We start from the raw sequence: 20411 nt of genomic DNA, 5'->3' as shown, positions 1-20411 counted from the left end.
GGAACAAAACCATCAAATCTGATAAAGGTTATTTAAATGCTGCAAAAGAAGAATGGATTGGAATAAAAAAAAACAAAACATATCCTAACCTTAATTACTGGGGGAGGGGGGGGGGGGATGACGCCAATAGTGAGTAAAAAGTAAACAGTATAATACAGATACATAAAAAACACTCCCAAAACAAAAAAAATTATTACAAAATATTAATAAAAACTATAAAAATGGAGGCAACTTTGCCTGTGGTAGAATGTATACAATGTATGAAAAAAATCTTTACTGCAGATACTAATTTAATAATACTAATTTTGTGTTGTAAGATTTATGAGTTTCATGCTTTCATAGTGGTACTTGAGAGAGCTTGACATTTTTCTCAGGTGGTACACACTGTAAAAAGTTTGAGAAACACTGATAAGTGTCTGTGTGCTTTTGGAAAACATTTAAAGCTGCTGTACAGAATCTCTGAAACAAGCTTAAAACATTTTTAGAATATAAACAGAGCATCTGCTTCTCTTTACAGCTCCTCACTCCACCAGGGCTGTTTGGCTCTTTCTGATAGTGTGCAAATGTGATGTACGTACTGCGGCAGTCATACAGACAACTGGACGGTCCAAAAGTTGGCCTACCTATTACTGGCTGAGGTTTTAGTAAAGTTGTGGCTGAACCACATAAAAATATATAATTAATTTTAATCTCCCCAATCAATTATAATGTTATGTTGGAATGTTGTTAAAGAGGGTAAAAATGTTTCAACCCAGTTTGTTTTGCAGATTCTGTATAACAGCTTTAATATAGGGAGGACACAACTTCCAGATTGTGTGAGTAAAATAAGTTGTGTTTTTTTTTCTTTGTCAGTTTAACAGTTTCTGTTGTGCCTGTCACTGACCTTGTACTTTCTCCTCACGTTCCCCTCTTTCCTCTCTCCCTCTTTGGACTGACAATCATACACAAATAGATTGTATTCAATTAGATGAAAAATTACATTAATATGAAAAAGATTCTATTAAGATCACTAACAAAAAGTCCTCTCTCAGTTTACTTTCAACCATAAGGAAAATAACCAAACCACATGAACATCTAATAAAAGATATAAATACTAAAACACTGATCCAACATTATCCTTTATTGACGGATCATTTGATTTTACACTTTTACCTGAATGTGGCTCCTTTTTTTGAAAAAAAACTTCCTCATATCTATTATGAACCTGGCTGTCTCTCTGTACACACACACACACACACACACACACACACACAGGCACGTGCAGGGGGGGGGGGGGGGGGGCTAGAGGGGCTTGAGCACCCGCCCCTTTCCTGATGGGTGCCCAAACTGCCCTTTTGTTGAGGCAACTTTTTAAAAAAAAATATATATATTTTTTTTTTAATGTGTGTGTGCGTGCGGAGTCCTGTCTGTGCCCCTCAACAATAATATTTAACTATTAATCACAGTTTTGCTAAATAAAAGGATCTGGCTTGCATCAGTCACATGATCACATTTAACCAATGATCGCTCTTGACGGCAGAACGCGCTGGTTACGAGCCGGGAACGAGCTCACAAAGAGCACGCGCATTTTTAGCGGTCCGGAGCTGTAGGAGAAACACAAGTTAACTCAGAGACACAGACTGATGCGACAAAACCAGTAAGTAGGTGTACAGCGTACACTGTAGTGTATAGCACACAGGAGTATTAGCTTATTATGTACACGTTGGTATGTTGAAACAAACGAGCGTGCTGCGTGTGCAACAGCGTGACAAACATTACCTGTCCTTTTATTAACTGCACAAGTAGTGCTGGTCATAGCTGCTGGCTACCCGTGTAAGGCTGTCATGGGTCTGTAGCTCTGTCCACCGTTTTAGGGAACATATTTAGTTTTAAAGTAAGTTTCCGGGCTTTTCCTGCCTTTCTGGAGGGATTATATTTCACTAAAAAACGATCTAATATGCATGTCCACATAATTATGCATTATTATAATTATAATATATTAAAAAACACACGCTGTATTTTAAAGAACATACATTAAGAAGCAGATTATATTAGATTTATATTTTAAATAAGACAAAATTTGGTTTTTACAGCAGTAGAATTATTGTATCTCTACAGTTTAAAAATGTAATAAGCTTTGCCCCTGCACAGAGTGGATAGTGAAACAAATGAAATCATCATAAATACATTATTTCATATTTATTACTTCCCCCTCCTCATTGCTTTATTATTGTAGCTCTAGTAATAAATAATAATGTAAGGATTCTGGATCAGCACAGTGATGGCCATAGTATATACAGTATTCTGAAGAAGGTCTAAAACGTCACTGTGCGTGCGTGCATGTGTGTGTTTTATGTATATGGATTATTTTAAATTATTACTCATGATATAACATTGTCCAGACATGGCTGGTAAGGACATGAGGAGGAAACAGTAGGAGCTGTGTGAGGCTACTAAAGGCAGTGCTATAACATTTTTCTGTCATCATTGTATTATAGATTAAGTGCAAGAGTTGTTAGGTGTGGATAATTAGATTAAAGTTTATTGCAATAGCAAGTTGTGCCTTGTTCTCAGATAGACAGCAAGTGGAGAGTGATATATGAAATGATGGGATGGAAGGAAGAAGAGAAGGAAAGAGTGATTCACAGGCAGAGCCTAAATTATTTCTCACAGTTTTTTGTTGCCTTATGGTTCCAAGCGCTGTCACCAATCTTTGCATTTTGTTATTATCTCATGACACTTGTTTAATCAGCTACCATCTCTCCTATGGACTTTTTAATGTCTACAGTCTCAGATCAACACAGCCCTGCCCTCCAGCACTATCAGCAGCAACCCCTCAACAGCAACATTGTACCCATCAGGTAAAGCATCGGCTACGTTTGCTTTGCCTTGTTGCCCATATTAGGTTCTTGATGAATGTGTGTTGTTGTTATTCAGCCTGGCTCAATGTGCCCCTTTTTAACTTTGAGCACCCGCCCCTTTAAACCTCTCTGCACGGCCCTGCACACACACACACAACAGGAGTTATAAGGTTAATGGGCATTCAGTCAGTTAGCTAGTTAGTATCCATTTCTAACAGGACAGTGGTAACAACAGTAGGCTGTGGACAATTTAAAGTTTTAGATTTTAAATAGGCTGTATACATTTCAATGGGAGCAACAGGATGGTGAAATGTCGCTGAATTTACTACAGAGCAGGACGGATGTAGGGTAGCAAACATAATCGGAAAACACGTTTTCAACACTGCAGGTTACCTAGTGTAATGTTTTTCAGCTAAAAAGAAACATGGTCTTACTCCTACCAACTATATAAAGAGTAACTGAAGGTTAAATGCAGCTAACATGTCCTGTTTTAAGCCAGGCACTTATACCTCCGCTCTGCTGCGTCTCAGCCACCATCGCTCTGGCAGCAACAGCGCTAGAGCCAGAGTAGGGGAGAGCTGGAACAAACCATTTTGGGAGGGGGGGTTTTGGGGGTGCTTTTGCACCCCAAAAATGGGCTAAAATCGCCCCTGCTTTTAACTATGATGTTAGAGCTGGTTTACTCCTCATAGAGTTGTAAATACTCTCTAGGTTAAAATAGGTTTTCTCTGAAATATTGACACTCCGTTTTTTTACTGTGGTCTAAACCAATCAGACCTAGTTAGGGGGCGGGAAATCTCTGATTGGACGTGGTCCAGATATTCCTGTCTACCTTCGTATGCATGCCGTCCCTTCTCCCTGGCCCGCCTACTTCTCCCTGGCCCGCCTACTTCTCCCTGGCCCGCCTATCTCACTTCACTCCTCTCTTCGTCCCTTCTCCCCTTCTCCCTCTTCCCTTTTTTCCCTGTCCTGCCAAATATAAATTTATTTTGCCAGAAACGCCAGAATCTCACGTTAAAGCTCAAAACTATTTCAACAACCACAAACAGCTAAAACAGTGAATGAGAGCAGGTAAACGGATTCCGCACAAAGACGCAAACATAAAGTGCGACCCGACGCACTTGTTTTCTGCATTGCGCCGACAGCGCTGTCGGCCGCTGTTTATTTTTTTGGTCCGGTCCAAAAGTGACCTCCGACAAGAAAGCCTCATTCCTGCTGTTCAATACCGAAGGAATTGAAACTTTTTAAAGCTATGCTTAATTGCAAAACGCTTATCCGTGTCTCTAATCAAGCCCCTTGCTCTGCTTCAGCAGCATCAGGTTATGTTCATGTGTCGATTCATGGTTTTCTTCAGTTTTTCATCTACGGCAGAATATTTTAAGGTTATCTGCTATAAAGCGCCAGGAGAAAGCAAGTAAATCTCCTTCATGTTTTTCTGTTTTATCCTCAGTTATAAATGCGTGATAAATGCCCCGGCGCGCGCCCCGAGTCGGGGCCCCAAGAGTCGCAGCGCGCGCGCCCCGAGTCGGGGCCCCGAGAGTCGCAGCGCGCGCGCCCCGACTCGAGTGTTTGTATTTGAAACCAAAAGTCTGTAAATCTTACCTTTATCCACAATGCTGACGATAATAATCCTTTTATTTCTTCTTTTTCGACCTTTATAAGCGTCGCCGAGGTTTGCCTGAGCCGGTGTAAGTACTGAAGGGTTTCTGTGTTTTATACTTGCCAGCCAGGGCGGAGTGGAGTTGTGCTTAATTGCAAAACGCTTATCCGTGTCTCTAATCAAGCCCCTTGCTCTGCTTCAGCAGCATCAGGTCATGTTCATGTGTCGATTCATGGTTTTCTTCAGTTTTTGATCTACGGCAGAATATTTTAAGGTTATCTGCTATAAAGCGCCAGGAGAAAGCAAGTAAAATCTCCTTCATGTTTTTCTGTTTTATCCTCAGTTATAAATGCGTGATAAATGCACTGCCCAAGTGTCCCCTCTCCCCACTGCCTTTCACTGGCAGGCTGCAGCAAACAGGATGATTAAGTTTAACATTGCCTACGATATTGCCAAAGATCCGCCCCCGCTTCGTGTGGGGCGGATCGCCCCGCTTCCGGGGCGTCTCCACCCCCGGCAATCGTGTCTTTAAAAGCACACGCACGCTTCACTGACACACGGTTGTGTCTCCACCTCGGCGACTAACAGTAACTAACTGTTTTATCCTCAGTTATAAATGCGTGATAAATGCACTGCCCAAGTGTCCCCTCTCCCCACTGCCTTTCACTGGCAGGCTGCAGCAAACAGGTCATCAGAGGATGATTAAGTTTAACATTGCCTACGATATTGCCAAAGAGCAAGCACTTTTTCAGTAACTTATCTTTCTCGTAGAAATGTTCTCCAAATAAAGAACTTTGTGTTGACAAGATTGTTAGTTTATCATTTACAAATCAATATCGTCGGTATTAACAGCATTTTTTTAAGTGAACATGCAAAAGAGTGGGATTAAGCGAATAATAAATATTGAATGAAAACTTTATATAAAGTTTGAAACTAAAATGCAGTCTTTACTGCAACTGAGCTGATTTTTGTTTGTTGGTTTTAAATTTGGACAAATCTGTTAACACAATCATTATGAACAAGTTTTGGTTAACGTACAAACACTGCCTCAAGTGTTTGTATTTGAAATCAAAAATCTGTAAATCTTACCTTTATCAACAATGTTTTTCTTATTTCTTCTGTCTCAGCCTTATAAGCGTCACCAGCGTTTGCCTGAGCCGGCGTAAGCAGTGAAGCGTGCGTGTGCTTTTAAAGCAAGCGGGGCGGGGCTGAGACATGCTTTAAAAGCACACCCACGCTTCACTGACACGCGGTTGTGTCTCCACCTAGGGGACTAACAGTAATCGTAATCGGCCTTCAAATGCGACCTCCGAACGATGCGGCCTATGAATTGGGACGCAGAGATCATGTTCATATGATCATATGTGTTTTAGCATTTTTAATATTTTATTAATGTACAGTGTTTTATTTTTACAGTTTTATTGCATGCTTTTATTGTACTCATTGTCGACGTGTTCCGGAGAGACTCCGCCCTATTTCAAATCACCAGTTAGTAATTTTGTGAGGCCACATCGAAGAGGCTCGGAAGAGCTTGCCACAGTTCTACAAGTTGTGCCTCCATGGCTTGTGTCCAGATCACACGCTGCACCGATGTGCTGCTCTTTTCTTTTCACTTTCATTTCTGTATTTGCGCGTGCGCAGTTTGAGAGGCTGCGTTGACACCCTCGTGACGGGCGACAGGATTTCAAACAGGTTTGATTTTCTTACGGTTAAACGATTGGTGATCGGGAGCTGGTCGTGAGGTGTTAATCGCTTCTCGTTAGCCCATGTGTACTACACGATGCGCGACACACGATTAAGGCGAAACTCGGCCGATCCCCAAAACAGTCGCACGACTGAAAAATAGGCTTAAAATGGGCCCAAAATCGCACAGTGTATGCGGCAGAGTTTGGAAAAAAAGAACATCCTGATCACGGGTAAAAGGCTGGAAGGAATCCAACTTGAAGAGAGTGCGCAACCCCGTACAGGGCTCTCCGACTTCCTCTTCCGACTCCAATTCGTCTCAGGAAACAGCAAGTCCAAGTCCTACAATCCAACTGATAGACCAAACAGTTCCTCTTTTTTCCCCACACCCAGACTTCATCGTGGTCTAACTTATCCTTAATGCCGGGCTTACACTGTGCGATTTTTGGCCCATTTTGAGCCGATTTTTCAGTCGTGCGACCGTTTTGGCGATCGGCCCGATTTTGGCCTTCATCGTGCGTCGTGCATCGTGTAGTGGGGTAACGAGAAGCGATTAACACCTCACGACCAGCTCCCGATCATCAATCGCTAGGTCGCGAGGGTGTCACCGCAGTTTCTCACACTGCGCACCCGCAAATACAAACGTCAGCGAAAAAGCAATCACAGCTGCCTGATCAGTGTTTTTCATTAGCAATTTAGCAAAGTTGATGGTGGTGGTGTGCGTGTCTGTGTGAGTGAAAGACGGAGAGGAAGAGCGAGCGACAGATTTTCTGTTATAACTTTCATTTTATGGACGCACAGTGTGAGCACTCGGGTCGCATCAGAGCAAGGGCGTAGATTTGGTTTTGGCATTGGTGGGGACGGATGATTCAACCACCGAACCCTGCCCTGTTTCTTTTTTTTTCTTTTTGTTTTTGCTTGTTAATAAAAAGAGGAGAAATATGCTATTCTATATGCTTTTAAACCATTTAAAATCACAATTCATAGTTTTATATGTGAACTATATAATCTTAAATTACTATTAAACAAATGACTGACTAAGTATTTTAGGCTTTAGTTTACTTCAGCCATATTTTATATAAATCAGGTATCATACAAACATAGCTTCAAATACAGTCATGACAATAAAAGAATATGACTTTAAGGACTTAACATCATTACTTCAGTTATAGTACACTAACATCTGTTATATTTTGGCACTAAGGGAACCAGTGGCGTCGTTAGGCCTATTTTAGGGGTGCTGAAGCCTCCCTAAATAATTTGGTGGGGTTTTTTTTAGTTGTTTTTTTTTTAAACTTATTTAATTTTTTTTTTTTTTTTTTACAGAACTTGCAGACAAATTCAATATAAAGATGCAGGAATATGAGTTTAAAGAAATAATAATATAAACCTGTCGCTATTCACATAAATATGATCATAACTCGGTTGGTCCCTTTCACTTTACACTGTTAAGGTAGCGTCAGTGCTTCGTTATCCAATCCGTTCCAGTTGTTCACAGGGGACATCCACATTACTGAAAATTCAGTTTCACTGCTACTTTACACTCCGCTCGTATACACCTGCGGACACACTAGCGTACATGCTGCAAACAGCAAGAAATCATGGATATACGCAAGTTTTTCAAGAAAGTAAGTCTTCATCACTGGCTGGTAGTAACAATTAGTTAGCTCCAGCTAACAGCAGAGAGTCCCATGTAAATAATGAACCAGGTGCTCCCCATTTTGATAAATAAAAACCTGGCTAGCGCACTAACTTATATTGTTAGCATAATGTTAATTTCTATCACTCGTTTTAGCTCTGAAAAATTGAGCTGAGCTCATTCAGGTTATCATCAGTGGAAATAATAATAATCACTCCTCCATCCCCATTAACCTGTAGGAGTCAGGGCAGAGGAGCACAGAGAGTGAGAGGGGAGAGACCTCTACTGGAGAGGTGAGTCAAAGATTTCACAGGATGGAGTCATTTGTGATGCAGACAGTCTGATTAGAATTTTATGGGACTCAATATGGATATGAAATATGAAACATTTCAGTCACGGTACAACATATAACACCTGTTTAACTTGAGCTTTTATTTAGGAGAGTCAAGGTTAGAAAGTGGAGAGAGCAAAGATATATATATATATATATATATATATATATATATATATATATATATATATATATATATATAATTTGACTTATATATATATAAGTCAAATTAGCCTGACTCACATATTTTTGAGGGTTCTATTTTAATATTACTTAAATTCAAGTAATTTAGTAATATTTTTCAGGGCTTTAAATTGCAACCATTTTAGTCACATGCGTGCTCAAAATGTAATGTTTGTAACTTCAAAATATTTGGGAGCAACAAATTACTGTGGCGTGTGAGCTGAAGTCATGATATTAGCAATTTACATTACAATTCAGTATGTTTTAATGTATCTTGAAGGGTGAGGCAGAAGGAGAGGCTGAGGGAGAAAAAGGTCAACAGGCAAGTTCAAGTCAGAGACAGCAAGGAGAGACAGAGGAGCTGCAGCAAATGGATCGAGAGGCAGAGGAAGATCAAGTTATTATAGCGAGAGGAGAGCAAACAGGCCAAGAGAGGGAAAATGATGAAGCAGCTGCAGCAACTCGTTCTACTACAGGGTTTGATTTAGGTGACAAAGACACAGGGCCCAGACAGGTAAAGCTGAAGAGCTATCCACATGATACTTTTGGTACACAGAAGCGAGCATTTAACCACAGCTGGTTTGAAAAGCACAACTGGTTAGAATATTCAGTCAACCAGAATGCAGCTTTCTGCTTCCCATGTAGAGTGTTTGGCAAAAACATCAAACATGATAGTTTGGTCAGTAGCGGTTGCAAGAACTGAAAGAAAGCTTTAGTCATCTTTGGCAAGCATGAGATGGCTCAAACACATAAGGACAGTGTTGTTACATGGAAAAGCTACCAGGGAACTAGCAAACAGGGAAACGTTGCACAGGTGATAGCAACTGCAAATGTGAGTGAGATAGTCGAAAGAAGAGAGTATCTCAGATGAATTGTTGCAGTCATCTCTATGTTAGGGAGACAGGGACTCCCTTTTCGTGGCCATGATGAAGGTGAAGACAGCCCGAACAGAGGGAATTTTCTTGCGTGCATAGAGCTTTTGAAGGAGTTTGATGCTTTTCTTCAAAAACATAATCCCCCATCAAATGCACAGTATATCTCGCCAACATCCCAGAATGACATGATTGACTGTTGTGCCCAGGAAGTTCCTAGTGTCATTGTATCTGAAATGACAAAGTCTAAAGTCTATGCCATCATGGCAGATGAGGCAAGGGATAAAAAGGCAGAGCAGTTAGCTGTTTGTGTCAGGTACGTGTCAGAGGGGGCAGTGAAGGAGCGTTTCCTTGCACTAGCAGAGATAAAATCATTTGATGCCCAGTCCATTGCAAATGAGATTCAGCAGCAGATCCAAAACAATGGTCTTGCAGAGCTTAAGTGTGTAGCACAAACATATGATGGTGCAGCCGTCGTGAGTGGCTCCACTGGAGGTGTACAAGCACATTTTAGAAGGCTCCATCCTGAGGCTATCTATGTGCATTGTTATGCTCATCAACTCAACCTGGTTTTGTGCAATACTTGCAAGGCTGTCCCGGAGGCTGTGGAGCTTTTCAGCTTGTTGGAGTGTGTGTATTCTTTCTTCAGCACCTCCCTAGTCAATCATCATAAGTTCATGGAGACTCAGGCAAAGCTTGGATTGACAAAAACTGAGCTTGTGCAACTTTCAAACACTCGCTGGGCATGTCAGTTGCGATCAATCAGTGGAGTTCTTGAGACATTGCCTGCCATTTTGGAGTGCCTATCTGCAATTGGATCCCCCATAGCTGTTGGTCTCAGAGCAAAGCTCTACAAGTTCTCAGCAGTCTATGCACTACTGATGTTTCAGTCGATTCTGTCTGTAACTGAAGGACTCCACAAATTCCTGCAGAAAGAGACTTTAGACCTGGCAGAAGCTTTTATCTGCAAACAAGCTGTGTGTGACACACTTAAGGGTAAACACTCAGATGCATTTGCTACAGAGTTGTATGAGAAAACCAAGGCCCTGTGTAACACCCACAGTATCCCTGAACCAGGTACCAAGACAAGGCACAAACAGAGGAAAATGGAGGATTTTGTCCTGGAGGCAACTGTAGTTGTTGAGTTGTTCAATTCACGCACTGAATTGAACAACTCAGACACATTGAAAAGAGAGTTACTTTTCCCTTGTGTGGATCGGATGGTTGGCGAGCTTGATCAAAGATTTTGCAGTGTAGATGCAGGGCTGCTAAAAGGCGTCCAGGCATGCAGTCCTAAATCTGAGAACTTCTTGAGTCAACCACACTTGAATGAACTTGCAAAGCACTACAGACTTGACCTGAAAAAAGAGGAGGTTCTGGTGGCCAGAAACTTTCTTACCCGGAAAACAGAGGCTGGATGTCCACCCAAAAATATGTTGTCTGTGTACAACCTCCTTGATTCAGACATGTTTCCCTCTCTGAAGGCAACCATCCAAGTTGCCCTAACAGTGCCTGTCAGCAGCTGCTCGTGCGAAAGGTCCTTTAGTGCACTGCGTCGGCTGCTATTCTATTCTATTCTATTCTATTCTATTCTGTAAATGATCAGTGACTCAGGTTAACACTAAACTTTAAACAGTACCTCTGTGTCTCCGTGTGTGTGTGCTGAACATCTAGAATCAGATTGAGTCAGGCTGCATTGACTGTGGGACTTTAATGTGTTAAAAGCAGGTTGAAGACGGCTCAGAAACATTTGAAGATTAAAATTTAGCATTATGGCTGCTGGTGGTTTGTAAAGCCTCTACTCAGCTGTATTTTTGTTACTAATTTATGTTTGTTGTTGTTTAACACAGATTTCAGAAGAGCAAAGATTCTTAATAGTTTAACTAGATTGGAAATCAAAAGTTTCATCTGTCAGTGTGGGTCTGCTGAGTCACCTGAAGAACTCATTTCATTCATTCTCCACATGATGTCCATTTACAGAAATGTTTCAGAGGAACTGATTCCTCCCAAAGGGTGAACTAGTGTGTTTCCATAGATTATCTCTGTATGAATGTACTTCTTAAATGAAGGCAAGTGTTTGTCCTTTTTTGTTCCTCAGGTACAGTACGTGATATTAAGGGCAGGCGGTCAACACTGGGGGAAGACAAGAAGCAGACGTACTTCCAAGAGGGAGCTGCAGTGAGGACACAGCCTGGTCACTGAGGTCAGAGGTCAGAATCTGAAACAGCTCAGGTTTATATTTTAGGTGTTATAAAAATTCTAAATGTATTTATAAAGAAACCTTTAAATAATAGTCATAATTATGATTATTATAAGAAATATCAAACATTTAAGTGGATTTTCTGTTACACATATTGTGTTAGCCCTGCGATAAACTGGCAGCCTGTCCTGTCTTTGTCCTGTATCAGCTGGGATAGGCTTCATCCTCCCGCAACCCTGAACTGGATACATTGTATTCCAATTATGTAATCTGATCATTTACAAACTCAAGGTATCTAATCAAAATGTAAGTAATAATTATAAAATGGGAAAGCAGAAATAAGTGTGACATAAATGTAAATGTGTTAGCTGACCACAGCTACCTGCAGTCTGAAAAACTTTTGTTGTCAAGTTTGCAGGTCTATCAGCACGAGACATTCTTACATAGAAGAGACTGTTAAAGTCTCTAACTCAGTGAAGCATTATTGGTCCAGTCTGTTTAGATAAATATAGTAAGTTGATGTATGTCCGTTTATTGACACATTTTCTTAAGTGCTTATCCAGTTCAGGATCACAGTGGAGCTGCAGCTGGATATGTTCAGTAAAGTAACTTAAAAAATTAACAATAAACCTGCATCCCTGTACATTGTTGTCCACAGGATGAGAAAATCAAACTGGAAGACTGTGGAACATGTTAATAAATGTTTGTGTTTATCCCTGTGTCTTTCACAGGAGGCGCTGGAAGGTTTCCCTAATAGTTCCTGGTGAATCAAAGCAGAACCATAAAGGTTGCTGGACTGCATGATGGCCTTACCCCTGAAGAGTCATCCTGTTAAAGGAGGAACCAGTTAGAAGCTGTTTTCAAAGTAGCTGAGCAGATTTCATCTCAAGTAAGCGATTAACTGTTTGTTTGTTTGTTCTGCCACTTAAAGAGCATTTAAGGACGTCTTTTGAGTGTCCAGTTGAATTAATTCTATATTCTCCTGGTTCTATCAGGACATACAGCGGAGTGGCAACTTTACCGTGTCCATCCATTTCAGCTCCAAGTCTGTCAGAAGGAAGAACAAATGAGTCAGCTGCAGCAACTACTCGTTAAACGCTGTAACTTATCAGAGCTCTGTTTGATAGCGGCTGATTTATAAAAATAACAGTCTTTATAAATCTGCACCGGTTATTGGGTTACCCAAGGCTTATATGTGCGAATGTTTGCTTGTGAGAGCAGTGGCGGTCCTAGCCTGTTTGGCGCCCTGGGCGAACACTCCCTCTGGCGCCCCCCCCCCCCCCACACACACACACACACACACAAAACATATTAAGGATTGTACATTAACATAAAACTGTTGTACACACACATATGAAGAGAGAGAGAGTATGCATAGTATGCAAACGGCTACCTAACAGCCATCATAATTCGTCATACAATGAGAACAGGACAAATCAACAATGACTAATTAATATTAAAAACTGTAACATAATGTATTGTTTGGAGTTTAGTCTGTTACTGTTACTATTTTTACCATTTCTTCTTGGAGCAACTGTAACACACATAATTTCCTTAGAGATTAATAAAGTATTCTGATTCTGATTGTTTCAGGATGACCTGCCATTATCCAATCACACATCTGCTTACCTGTATCTTTTGCTCGTTTCTCCTCCTCTTCTTTTCTCTTTTTTCTAAACTGAGGACCTGATGGCTTTGAACTTTTCTTGTCCATCTTCCATTGGTTTTAATTTTGCACTCCAGTATGAACACCCATCCCTCAACCCGAGGATCACCACAACATGATCTAACACACCTACACCTTAGTTCACAGATTCACTTTGTCTAGGGTGCATTTCTGAGATTTCACACAACCCAGGATTCATATCATGAATCCATAATGGGCTTGGATTTACAACATTATAAATGAAATGTGGTCTATTTGGAAGCAGCAGGGCCCACCGCCCCTTTCGACGGGTTGTGTGTGAGACTTTAAATCATCAAACTGTAAATTTTACATTTTAAATTGTTATTGATCACTTTACCCCGAGTCCTAACGTGTATATTTATTTTCTTACTCTTCTTATATTTATTGTTTGTTTGCTTGCACTGCTGTAACTGGAGCCTCGTCGTCTCGTCTCTCTATATACTGGACTGTAGCGGAGATGACAATAAAGTTTACTTTGACTTCAGCAGCGAGCAGGCGCGCCGAGGGCTCTCGCGCTCACTTTTCGTGTATAGAATTAAAAAAAACACAGATAAAATTAAAAAAAAAAAACATCGGTGAAAATTATAAGTCTGTATTATAATGTCTGGTGTTTTTGTGTTTGTTGGTTTGTTTTTATTTTGTTTTACTTTACGAGTTGGTTATTAGATGCTGCTGTTAGAAAATCCCCCGCCGCCCCGCCCCCTCTTCCCTGTGTCACAAGCAGCAGGCGCTCCTCGCAAACGAAGGGCGCCATTACTCCCAGCAAATGGGCGATAGAAAACCAATCGGTGCCTATGCCATTCCCAATATGCGCTGGCTGACGTCGGGGCAGCATGAGTACGAGCATTTTTTTTTTGCCGATGCCGGTGATGGCGCCCCCACCACGATGCCGCCTCGGGCAACCGCCCGTGTCGCCCGTATCTAAAACCGCTACTGTGTGAGAGCAGCTAGCCGGAGTTCAAAGGAGCTGGCCTCGCAGCCTGTCAAGGAATGCGCTGGAAGGAACCAGGTTTCGTAAGATTTGAGTTTCAGACTTTATATAATTTTGAAACTAAAATCCAGTCTTTACTGGTATTGAGCCCCGCTTCGTGTGTCTCCACCTCGGCGACCAACAGTAATCGTGTCTATAAAAGCACACACACGCTTCACTTCTTACACCGGCTCACAACCATGTCTCCGCCCCGCCCCGCTCCGTGTGTTACGATTACTGTTGGTCGATGAGGTGGAGACACACGAAGCGGGGCGGAGACACAACCATGACACAACCATGTCTCCGCCCCGCCCCGCAGGCTGACCAAAATGGGAGAAAAATGGACAAATACTGCCTGTTTGAATGAGTCTCAGTTTCTGCTGCAACATTCAGATGGTAGAGTCTGCAGTAAACAGCTTGAAAGCATGAATCCATCCTGCCTTGTTCAGGCTGCTGGTGAAATGCGTTGGGGGATACGTTCTTGGCACACTTTGGACCACTTAGTACCAAATAAGCACAATTTAAATACCACAGCTTACCCGAGTATTCTTGCTGACCATCTCCATCCTACGGTGTATTCATCTCCTGATGACAGCTTCCAGCAGGATAACACAACATGCTACAAACTCAAATCATCTCAAACTGGTTTCTGAACATGACAGTGAGTTGTGTTTTTGTGAGTGTGTGTTCATCAACTTCTCTTCATCCAGGCTTAGCATCAGATTCAGCCAGTGGATGATTACGATTGGTGACCTTGAGATACCATCACAAAATTAATAAATACATAAAAAAATACAATATAATGTTTTTCCCGGTGTGTAAATCCAAATGGAGCATCATCAATTGCTTATGTTTATAGGACCACCTTGTGTCTTCCTTTTATATTTTATTTTCCTTTGCTGTAAGAGCTCGGTAACACCGAAATTTCTCTTCAATTGGATAATAAAGGCTTATTCTATTCTATTCTATTCTATTCTATCCTATCAACTTCAAAATGTGTGTCTTGAAAGGTTTTTTAAGAAAAAAAATTAGGACAACATAACAAAAAAAACATCACTTTTTATTGTCTTCATTCATGCTCAATCATTCAGGTAAGGAAATCCCTAAAAGTGATTCTGTTCATCTGGACGTGGCGTTTTCAGTCGAAGAAATTCTGCTAAGTGACTTCTTCAGTCTCAGCTGACTGCAGGTTTCCTGAACCCTGTAAACAGTACATTTGTATAATAACTTAAACTAGCTCCACTGACAAAAACCGGGGCTATGAGGTCAGTTTTATGATCATTAATTTGCAAAATTGTCATATTAATGCCCTGAGAAAGCACCTAAAGAAAGCTCCAGGTGTTCCTGGAGAGAAGGACAACTGCTGGCTTATCCTGTACGTGTCAGGAGTATCGGAACAGCTGAGACATATTTTTTCTAAACAACGTGTCTCTGTGGCTTTTAAAACCCAAACACTATGTCAAAGATTGGCAGGTCCCCAACCTTTCTTCTGTTTTCGACCTTTATAAGCGTCACCGAGGTTTGCCTGAGCCGGTGTAAGAAGTGAAGTTCTTCCGCGCGTGTATGCAGTTCCTGGCGAGAAGTGGCCTCTTCGCGCGAAAGGGTGGTGGGCGGGAGTTTGCATACAAGCACGGATAAGAGCAGAGTTTGCATACACCGTGGCGGGGTTATAAATAAAGAGTAATAAAATGACAACACCACCTAGGGGAATTTCACCCCAGGAAATTCCTATTTAAGAAAAATAGATTAAAGGAATAAAAGAGGCCGCACATATTCAAGGATGCACACAGAGGCAGGTTGGCTCCAATATTAATTATTTTATTTATAGTTAAAATAGACAAAATATTAGAAAACAAAATGTAGAGTAACATAGTGTACACTGTTAAGCGCCAGGAGGATTGCCATGATTTATACATCAGAGAAACCAAACAACCTCTGGCAAAGCAGATGGCACAACACAGGAGAGCTACCTCGTCAGCCAGGACTCTGCAGTCTATTCACACCTAACAGGCCAGTGGACACTCTTTCAATGATGAGGATGTAACATCCTGGACGGGGAGGAACGCTGGTTTGAGCACGGAGTCAGGAGGCCATTTATGTAAAAGGGAAAGACCATCTCTGAATCGAGGAGGGGCCTAAGGGTACAACTGTCACCATCTTACAATGCTGTGATTGCAGCTTTTACTTGCCTTACTTTCAGTTAATGTATTTTGTTTTGCACTATGCATATTTTATATGCCATTAGGTCATTTATTGTGAAAATTCTCATGTAGGAACTATGTACTGCATGTTGGTTCCACTGGTGCACCTGAGGGAGATGCACGCCCATGTTCATGTGCACGCCCATGGCAAGTTGAAGCAAGAGAAGCCAATTTAATTAAGAGAAAGTTGTTCTTAAAAGTATCTGTAAAGTGCTCATTTCTGCCTCAAAGCATGGGTCAGCCAGCGAGGTATGTTTGTATGTTATATAGATCATTTTATGTCTTTATTTCACTCGTCTTACTATTTCATTGAATTTTATGTTATGTTTTAGTTCGACGGTGGCGTAGTTTGTGATCAGGTGAAGCTGTAACAACCCCAAGACCTTACAACTAACATTAAAGCCAACTTCATGCCATCAGTAAAAGAAACTCTTTATTGACTTTAAGAAGAGGTAGAAGTGATAGTCGAACTCGGACCTGCATGATTCCCGGCCCCCTGGTGGTGACATCGTGCCAATGCACCAAGGACCAAGCTGCTGCAAATGTTAATGGACACACAAGTTCACAGTGCTTCTTCATAAAGATGTCTAGAAGCCAGACATTAAAGTTCATGTTTGGAAAGATGACACAAGGAGGAAGAAACAATAAGGAACTGTGTTAAGCCTGACAACAACAGCATCACAAGTTAGCAAGAAGGGAAATTAATGCACCCAAGTTCACAATTCATTACTCAAGTCAAGTTAAAAGGAGATTTTGGATCAACAAATAAGTGCATTACAAGAAAATCAAAAATGTCAGACACAAATTGAGACAGAAATTGAAGCTCCCAGTGCAGAACAAGCTGCAAGGCAAGTGGATGAAACCTCTTTAGAGCAAACAGTGCAAATAGAGCAACGTAGAAGTGAAAGGCCTCGCATGCTCACAGAAAAGGAAAAGAATTCCATAAAGAAAGGTTACAAGGGCTGCAACGTCACTTGGACAGTATTTATGACAGATGGAAAGCATTAATCAAAGTGGCAAAAAAATCTGTTATAAAGGAGATCCACCTGACATTCTTGAAGGTCACATGAACGTTGTACAAAGAGCAGCCGAGCTTAATGATATTTATGATGAATACAGAGCAATGGATGGACCACCTCATGATATGCGTTCCAAGCTAGACAAATGCACATCAGTGACTACAGTAGTTTTGCAGAAGATCAAATGTCACATTAAAGGAGAAACTCAAGAGGAGATTGTATGGCCTGATGCAGGCTCTATATTTACATCCTCTAGCTCTGTTAGTGTCTCAGTTCATAGTCCATTTAAAGCCAATACAGTTCTTTCTAATGGTTCCTCCTCCAAAAGACAAGAAGCTGCAGCAGAGTATGAAGCCACAAAGGCTGTGCTTCAGATAATGACAGAACAAGAGAAGTACAGAGAAAGAATGCAAATGCTTGAAGAAGAAGACAAACGCATATCCGCAGAGCAAGCAGCTGCTGCAATGTCACAACGTCTCCTAGAGGAAAAGGAGGAAACTGAGCGCAAGTTACAAAGAGAAAAGGCGAAAGCGGCCGTGATAAAGAGACAACAAGAGGAAAGTGCTGCAAGGAGAAGGTCAGTTGAGGACTTAAGAAGAGAAATTGAAAGATTGGAAAATCTGAAAGGACTCAAGGCAGCACAGGCAAAACTACAAGTTTATGAGGAAGACTACGTTTCAGTAAAGCAAGAAAGAGTCACTCTAAACCCTGCAAACTTACAGGTAACAGAGTCCAAGAATACTGCTAATCAACCCTTACAACCACGAAGAGAGTTAAATGTCACTTATGAGAGCACAGGTGAGCTTGTAAAGGTTTTGGCAGAAGCTATGTCAGCTAATAGACTGCCTATTCCAGAGCCCTCAGTATTTAGTGGGGATCCACTTAAGTTAAGCATTGGAAGGCATCCTTTCAGACTCTAATAGAGAGAAAGAACATTCCCACTGCCGAAAAGATATTTTTTCTACAGAAGTATGTTGGTGGCTGTGTTAAGGAAGCCTTAGATGGCTATTTTCTGATTGGCTCTGAAGACTCATATGAGGCAGCATGGAATATGCTCAATGAACGTTATGGAGAGCCTTTTGTCATTGCTAAGGCCTTTAGAGACAAGTTACATACCTGGCCAAAGGTGACAGGAAAGAATAGTGCAGAGCTAAGAACGTTTGTGGACTTTTTACAAAGCTGCCAATCTGCAATGACTAATAATGAGAATCTGAACATTCTCAATGATGGCATTGAGAATCAAAGACTTGCTGCTAAACTACCAGATTGGTTAAGTAACAGGTGGAACCGAAAGGCTACAGAGTACCAGCTGGAGCACAAAAGATTCCCACGTTTCAGTTACTTTGTAACATTCCTGTCAATGGAGGCAAGTATCGCATGTAATCCCATTACATCATACCAAGCCATAAGACAAAGTGACTTTGACCAACCAAAGACAAAACCTCAACCTACATCCATTCCTAAGAGACAAGATACAGTGAAAATCTTCACAACTAACTCTACTGAAAGAAGCATGGTCTCTTGTGTGTTTTGTAAAAGAGCAGGACACGGCTTACACAAGTGTCGTAAGTTCACTGAGAAACCTGTCGCTGAGAGAGTCAAATTCATTCAAGGTGAAAAATTATGTTTTGGCTGTTTAAACAGTGGCCATCTCTCCAAGAACTGCAGCAACAAGATGACATGCAACACATGCTCAAAACGGCATCCTACATGCCTGCATGAAGAAAGACAAAGACAAGAGACAAAGAAAGAACCACCTAAAGAGCAACAAGTAAGTGAACTGAAGGAAACCCAGCATCAGGTAACACAGTCACAAGACACAGTCAATGAGACCACATCTAATAGAGTGACTCATGAAAGTAAAAACACACAGACATCTGCAATAGTCCCAGTCTACGTATCCACACAAAATGAGCCAGTAAAGAAGTACTGATCTACGCTCTGCTGGACACACAGAGTGATTCTTCATTTATTCTTAATGAAGTAGCAAACAACTTGGACACAACCAAAACTCAAGTTAAGCTCAATCTATCTACAATGTCATCCAAGAAAACCACTGTACCATGCACAAAACTTGAAGCTCTGCAAATAAGAGGACTGTTTTCCAAGAAGAAACTCACTGTACCAGTTGTTTACACACGGGACTTTATACCCGCTAATCGTAGTCATATTCCTACTCCAGACACTGCAAGGGCATGGTCACATTTGGAGCATCTCACTGAACATATTGCCCCCCCTTTGGACTGTGAAATAGGACTCCTGTTAGGGTACAACTGCACACAAGCCTTAATGCCCAGAGAGGTCGTATGTGGTGAAGAAAACCAGCCGTACGCTCAGAGAACAGATTTGGGTTGGAGCATCATCAGCTACTGTGATTCATGTGATACGGGTAATGATGTAATTGGAGTAAGTCACCGCATCATTGTAAAACAAGTTATACCAGAGACTGAGTCACCCACAAACTAAAGAATAAGGTTCATTACATCTGCAAGACACAAGTAAAGGAAGTAACATTTCCAGATGTAATCAAAGCACTTGAATCAGACTTTACAGAGAGAGCAGTGGAAGAGACAGCATTTCGCAAGAAGATGTTCGCTTTATTACAAAGCTACAAGAAGGAATAAAGCAAAAGCTAGATGGACACTATGAAATGCCACTGCCTTTCAAAAGCGACAGACCAAATCTTCCCAATAACATGCCAGGTGCAATGCAACGTTTAAGTAGTCTCGAACGCAGATTCAAAAGGGACCAAAGGTACTACACAGACTATGCAAATTTTATGGCGAACATGATAGCATGTGGTGACGCAGAGAAAGTGCCGGAGAAAGAACTCTGTAATACCCCTGTTTGGTATATCCCCCACCATGGGGTATACCACCCTCAGAAGCCCGGCAAGATACGTGTAGTCTTTGACTGCTCTGCACAATATCAAGACACCTCACTGAACACGCACCTGCTTACAGGGCCTGACCTCACAAACACTTTGGTGGGAGTGCTCTGTAGGTTCAGGAAGGGCTCCGTTGCTGTAATGTGCGATGTGGAACGCATGTTTCACCAGTTCCATGTAACACCTCAAGACCAGGACTACTTACGCTTCCTATGGTGGGAGCATGGTGACCTAAGCGTTCCACCCTCAGTCTTTCGAATGAAGGTTCATCTCTTTGGCGCTGCTTCTTCTCCTGGCTG

General features: G+C 41.5%; 2 protein-coding genes and 1 long non-coding RNA gene across 4 annotated transcripts in view; 2 read left to right on the top strand and 1 right to left on the bottom strand.

Annotated features, from left to right (window-relative positions):
• dennd4c (DENN/MADD domain containing 4C) overlaps positions 1-20411 on the bottom strand; it is a 205021-nt gene that overhangs the window by 67628 nt on the left and 116982 nt on the right. The window lies entirely within an intron of this gene.
• Positions 8310-11031, top strand: LOC146521746 (zinc finger MYM-type protein 1-like). Its single transcript, XM_085155408.1, has one exon. The coding sequence runs from the start codon at positions 9166-9168 to the stop codon at positions 10744-10746; it is 1581 nt and encodes a 526-aa protein (XP_085011534.1). The 5' UTR covers positions 8310-9165; the 3' UTR covers positions 10747-11031.
• Positions 11037-13673, top strand: LOC146521745 (uncharacterized). Its single transcript, XR_014873442.1, has 3 exons — positions 11037-11358; positions 12080-12237; positions 12344-13673. It is a non-coding gene; the product is annotated as an uncharacterized LOC146521745 (long non-coding RNA).

Source organism: Neolamprologus multifasciatus, chromosome 3 (assembly GCF_963576455.1).
Source record: "Neolamprologus multifasciatus chromosome 3, fNeoMul1.2, whole genome shotgun sequence".
NCBI classification, from domain to species: domain Eukaryota; kingdom Metazoa; phylum Chordata; class Actinopteri; order Cichliformes; family Cichlidae; genus Neolamprologus; species Neolamprologus multifasciatus.
This window is presented reverse-complemented; position numbering and strand designations above follow the sequence as displayed.